Raw genomic sequence first — 6,248 nt, 5'->3', positions numbered from 1 at the left:
ACAAAATTGAGAGCTGATAATGGTTTTTCTTTTTTATTCACTTGCTTGTTCTTCTTCTTTATCGCTCTCTCTCTCTCTCGATCACTCACACTTGAAAATGTTCACATTACCAATAACTGTGTCTTTAGTCGAAAAGTCATGCCTCTTACAGACACACCTCTTACTTAAAAAACACATTAACTGGGTAACGATGATATGTCCATACGACCAAACTCAATTATAAAACTAACAAAAAAGTAAAGGCAAATGCAAATCGCAGTATGAGCGGCGATGCTGAAGCTTCGTAATCTTGTTCTTTTATTCATGCTCCTCACCGTCGCCGCTCATATCCTTTTATACACCGATCCAGCCGCCTCCTTTAACAAGACTCCTCCTTTTTGTCACTTGTCTCTCTCTCTCTCTTGTTCTCTTTTATATCTCCGATTTGGATTTTGCAATTCTTTATCATCCTCTACTTCTTTGCATATGTCTATAGGAATCTTCGACAGTGCTCAGTGGAGGAGGAGAAGAAGTCGTGGTCTATTCCATTGATAAGATTTCACAACGGCAAGGTACTTGTGAATTCCCCTTTTATATTCAATACCAACAAAAAAATAAACTTCGTCTCCTCTAACTACAATGTCTTTTTTTCCTCACACAGTCCTTCCACCATGCTTTATCTTTCAAATCCAGCTTGGTTTTGTATATTGATAGTTTAGAAACAAGTTATAAAAGGAAGAGTTATTGTTTTAAAAACTGTTCTATGATGATGTGTAACGATGGAATAGATTTGGACAAGCTTTAGTAAATTCTGAACTCGTCGGTTTTGTTTCTTTTGTTAAGCTATCTCTCTTGGTCACCGTTCCTTTGTGAAAGAGTATATAGACAAGTGACTGACCTCTCTTGCTTTTTTTTTTTCAACCTATGTTCCACTAGCCATGTAAAACATCTGATCATGTGCTGGAAACAACCTAGGATTGCCATTGGACTACTTATCATGCTTCGTGTACTCTGGTATGTATACGTGATGAATGAAACAACGGGTCATTCCAAGGCCGGTGTGTTAATGTGTTATTTGCGGATGGGTTGGGATCTCAAACGCTTATTACAGCAAAGAGTGTACACTTGGCCTCTCTTTTCATATGTGGTTCACTTTGGATAGGAAGGGGATTACCAGTTGGACTCTCGTCATCTCACTCTTCCTTCTCTTCTCTTCCAGCTGAGGAGTCCTTTTGTTATAAAAATTGATACTGAGATACACCCCCACAAGAATACTTCACTTAGGTGAACTTTGCTTTCTTTTTAAACTCTCAATGATGTAAATTTCTAAATGATCTCTTCGATCTCATCATTATCCCTTCATGCCAATTTTTATGTAATGGAATAGTTATGTAATGGAATAGTTAGGTGTCGTTGAAGAGATTGAAGCCAAATTTTTCTTTTTGTATTTTGAAATATTCTAAAATCACCTAAAGTTTAATAATAAATCTCACAGAATCACATTTCATATTCTTGATTTAAAAACATAAAAACTCTAAAAAACAATCAAATCTTCTAAAAGCTCACTCAAATCTTTCAAAACTCTAAAAAATTAAAATCCTACTAAATCCTTTAAAATTCAAGTTCAATACCCCCTCTTGGTGTTCACCTCACTAAAACGATCGTTGAACTCATGAAGTTACAAATCCAAAATAGCATATAGACATTTTGCAAATACCCCAAAAACATTTCACAACACTTTTCTCAATTACGCTATACTTTATTTTGTGCATTGTTTATGTTCATTCACGTGTTTATATAACCGTCTTTACAAATAGTGTGTTTATAATTTAATGAAACGAAAATTTGTATTTAGATCATAGTTTTGGATTGATGTTAATTTTGTAAGATTTTTTTTTTTTTTTTACAGCAATTTTGTAAGAATTTTACAATCAAAATTAGTAATAACCAATTAACTGAAAGAAATACAATAAATTGTGTAATCACCTTTATATATGGAAAAAAAAATTAATAAAAAATTACGAAATAACATTTATTGACAATTAATTTATTCACACAAAAAAAAAGTAAATAACTCTCCTTACTAACTAAAATATTTCTCTATTTCGTGCAATAAAATATAAATTTATTAAAAGTAAATAACATGTCCATCGGTCATCGGACATTGACGGACCCCAATCTAGTAGTAGTATAAATATCCATTTCAACAAATATCAAGCACTATAATAAATGAGAGCCACTGCTTTTTATACACGCGATAAACATAATAACTCAGATTACTGGAACGAACAGCATATTTACAACAACAAAAAAAAACGTAGCAAGCAAAAACCTAGAATATAAGTTGTTAAGATAAATTCTAAATAAATAAATAAAAAAGAAAAGAAACATAGTAAATCAAGCCAAACCCTTTTTTTTTTGGTTTAATAACCAAACCCTATTAGTTTCCACAAAAATTACATTTAAAAACAAATCATCGAACTGATGATTTTGGCCAACCTCACTCTATTCCTTGCCATGTTTTCTAGCTGAGATGAAGAAAAGAATTTCGTAAGCAAATTAAACTAAGGTAGTCTTACGAGAGAGCGAGGAGGCGTTGAAGGTCTTCAAAACATGCAACCTCTTCACGGTCGATACAAACATCCTAAGAAATAAAGTAAACTTTATGATTAATTTCCCCAAATGATTTATATTATCATCAGATAAATATTCAAGACTATGACCTTTTATAAGAAAAGAATGACATGATGATGAGAAATAACCAAACTCTTTTTAAGAACTTACTCCCAAGGAACATCTCCCACCAGAACTTTATCTCCTTCAGTGTCTTCGTAGACCAAAGTGTATTGTCTGTTTAGATCCCACGAATCTTTCTTAGAGAAGAGTTGGTCAACGGCATGTGAAAGCTGTTGGTAGTTGTTAAAAGCTGAGAGGTTGACTTTTCTTCCTATGGGAACTCCTTCCATGTTGATCTTTACGTACAACTCTTTCTCTTCATGATCACTCTCCCTCTTCTTTATCTCCTCCTTTAGCTGTGCCGCTAGGTTTCGCCGGGATTGTCTCACCGGCGGCCATCCCACCACCGGTGCTGCGTCAACCCTGTTTTGTCCATGTCTAGTTATAACTTGATAACCATGGTTTATACAAATAATCATGGGAATACCGGACCTAAACCCAACTTATAGACAACAATGATTTAACTTGACTGTAAAGACAAGCAAGATTGTAAGAACGGATTAAGAGAACCTGTTATTGGAAACAAATGATGTTTCTTTGGTCGAGCTTCTTTGCCTAGATCCATTGCTCTTGTTGTTGGAAGTGAATTGGTGGCAGGGAGGAGCCAGCCTTAGCTCCAATCTCTTCTCTTCTTCCATTTTTCCAAGTTTGTGTTGTCTTTTTGGGTGTTGGGGAGTATTATTATATGGGTGGTTGTCAAAGGAACTACAATCCCAATCTTTATAAAAGTGGCCTCTCTCTTTATTTTTTCTAATGAAAAGAGATTTTATTTTGTATTAATAATCTCCTAACAGATCCTACTTTGTAAGGATTATATTCCGAATGTCAAAATGCGTTAAATACGTGTATGATTCTATGAATCTGATGCCGATTGATGGATACATTATTCCATGATTGTTCAAGAAATCTTATAAACAAATTTAGAGTTATATTTCACAAGAAACAAACATTCAAAAGAACAATATTTTTTAACCAACCATTCCTATGAAATTAACAATCCAGATTAGTTGCCCCAACCGGAAGAGTCAAAATAATATTAAACATTTAATCAAAATCATAGTTATACTAGGTTATACTTCCTCCGTTTCAAAATATAGGATGTTTTAACTAAAGCACACAGATTAAGAAGCTTTTACTTTTAATAAGTTCAACCAATCATAAACAATACTGTATAATATAAAATACTAAACTAATCTAAAAGTTGCATAGAAACTTGAAAACATCTGATATTGTGAAACAAAAAACTTCTCCAAAACATCTTATATTTTGAAACGGGGGAGTATATATTAGGCCTTCGCATAATGATAATCATTAACTGAATCATGAAATATGAAATCATTTTTCGATCTTCTGATTTCTACTATAGTGGGCTTAGTATAAACTTTTGTTAATCTATAAAACTCATCGGAAATTACCAAAGAACCATACATCATATAGCTTTTTTTTCTATAAAACTATACATCATCGAGCTAGTACTTAAAAAGAAAAACTATAAGTTGCTTCTCTTCTACATGACATGTGTGACATTAATGTCTTTAAGTTCGAAAGATCTCGTAACACATGCATTTTAGCAAATTTCATATTTTGACAACTTATATTAAGAAAAAATTATATGTAAATATGTAACCGTGTGTGCATATCATGACTCATGAGACAAAGAAATATGTATAATGCATTGTTGTTTCATCAAGTCATCACCATCGAAACCATCATCATCATCATCCTCATCGATTCATCTCCATGGCCATATCTATAGAGTTTCTTTGTGTAAATAAAAAATTGGAGAGTGGAGGCCGACATAGAAAAGGAAAGAGATTCCTAGGCATGCTTAAATGAGTGCCTACCAATAAAAGGAAGAAAGTAGTAGGTTTCCGTTTCTCCCTCGTTTACAAACCTTCTTCTGTTTATTTTTACATAATATATATATTGCAAATATTAATTGTATACTTTGAATTCCACTACTAAAAGTCCACTACCAACTTAGTTTTTGTTGCTGTAATTTGGCCTCCTTAGTCCATAATGTATTAATGTTTGTCCATTTTTTCCAGTTACATAATTGATTGGTTTACGGAATTCGTCCACCCATGAAGAATATCTTAAGTAATGATATTACCGATATACGGTAATCAAGTTTAACTTTAGAAATATATCAAGATGGTTTAAGGATCTTTCAACTCAATCTAAGAAAAGTTAATAGCTGTGACACATATATAATCAAATAGGCTGTAATTTTAGCTGGTGAAATCACCTAACTAAAATGGGTTAATTAGGGGTATTCCAATTGTCATATGCTAGAGTACCAAGGTTTTGGAGGATGTGTTGTCATCGGCTTTTAACAAATTTTTTTGTCTTTTACTCTATTTTTTCTATTACCAATCCTTCACATTTCCAAACTTTTGTATATAATTTTTTCCATTTGTTAATATATAATTCACATGTCAACCAAAAAAATATCAAGTGTAATTATTTTATAGTAAACATATCGGACATTCAAATGTTTTTAGGATACTTGAATGTTATAAAATTTGATACTACTGTAAATGGATTAGGTATTTATTGAGTCAGCAATCCCATGATGAGACACAACTTAATAACTTGCCAAATTAGTTAAACTGACTGTCCTCGTATTGTTATCTAATAGACAGCGGTAAAATCATCCCCAAGAAATATTGCACTTGTAATTCATATACTCTTATTTAACACCGAAGGAGAAAACAAACATAAAGAACTATTTATAAACTAGAAATAATGTGTTCTAACTTCTAAACTAAGAAAAAAACTTCTCTGCCTTCTCTCTAACCTAAAACCACCACCGCCGCTTAGTTTAACCGGCTCCGGTGGCTTCCTTAGCACCGGAGTCGGTTTCTCTCTTTTGTTTTAGCTTTGTTTCTTCTATATCTCCGCTCATCTATCTTCTTTTTCCCAACGGCATCAGATCTAGTTTTCAGATCTAGATTTTAAAAAGCTTAAATCTTCTTATCCTTAGCTTTGTTGCTTTGTCGTTTGGTTCTTGTGTTTCAGTCAAGCACAGTTGCAGATCTGGCCGCTCCTTCCAAGGCAGAGACAGTTATCAACCGATTTCGCTCACTGTCTCAGATGAAGAAATCTCACCATCATAGATCTAGATCCCTTTCTTTCCTCTTGAAGAAGCTTTAGGGCTTGAAGGTGTCTCACCGCCTCCGTAGTTCCACGCCGGAGCAACAAAAAGAGGATCGCACGGCACTTCATTCCAGGTCAAGTACTGTGGTAAAGGAGATTCTGGTATTTTAATCCGTTTGTGTGGTTTTTCTTATCTCAGATCTGTTTAAATTTTAATTTTATAAGAAGGGTTAAGTTTTTATTGTCTTTTTTGGATCTCTAGATCTTGATCCGGGTTGTAATCTATTTGGATGCTATGTTTTAAGCTTGTCTGGGTTTTTTCCCCTTAAGTCTCCGGAAGCGTTTTGTGCTTGCCGGCTTTAACCTCTGGAAAAATTTATTTCCTTGCCAGCTCATGTAGTTTCACCTTGTAATTCACCTGTTGTATATCAATG

General features: G+C 33.6%; 1 protein-coding gene and 1 long non-coding RNA gene across 3 annotated transcripts; one reads left to right on the top strand and one right to left on the bottom strand.

The window, feature by feature from the left end:
* LOC104771067 lies at positions 1–1,399 on the top strand. Its single transcript, XR_764709.2, has 3 exons — positions 1–386; positions 476–551; positions 916–1,399. It is a non-coding gene; the product is annotated as an uncharacterized LOC104771067 (long non-coding RNA).
* On the bottom strand, positions 2,181–3,501 carry LOC104771065 (auxin-responsive protein IAA28-like). 2 transcript variants are annotated; one of them, XM_010495541.2, is made up of 4 exons: positions 3,226–3,501; positions 2,764–3,078; positions 2,559–2,623; positions 2,181–2,507 (listed from the first exon to the last, which is right to left on the bottom strand). In XM_010495541.2, exons 1-4 carry the CDS (start codon positions 3,351–3,353, stop codon positions 2,485–2,487), a joined length of 531 nt encoding a protein of 176 aa, XP_010493843.1. In that variant the 5' UTR covers positions 3,354–3,501; the 3' UTR covers positions 2,181–2,484. The 2 variants fall into 2 exon arrangements, 1 of the variants encoding a protein (XP_010493843.1); XR_002036909.1 differs by lacking the exon at positions 3,226–3,501 and having other exon boundaries at positions 2,181–2,623; positions 2,703–2,795.

This window comes from Camelina sativa, chromosome 20 (genome assembly GCF_000633955.1).
Source record: "Camelina sativa cultivar DH55 chromosome 20, Cs, whole genome shotgun sequence".
NCBI classification, from domain to species: domain Eukaryota; kingdom Viridiplantae; phylum Streptophyta; class Magnoliopsida; order Brassicales; family Brassicaceae; genus Camelina; species Camelina sativa.
The sequence above is the reverse complement of the archived record's forward strand: the minus strand, read 5'-3'. Positions and strand labels throughout refer to the sequence as shown.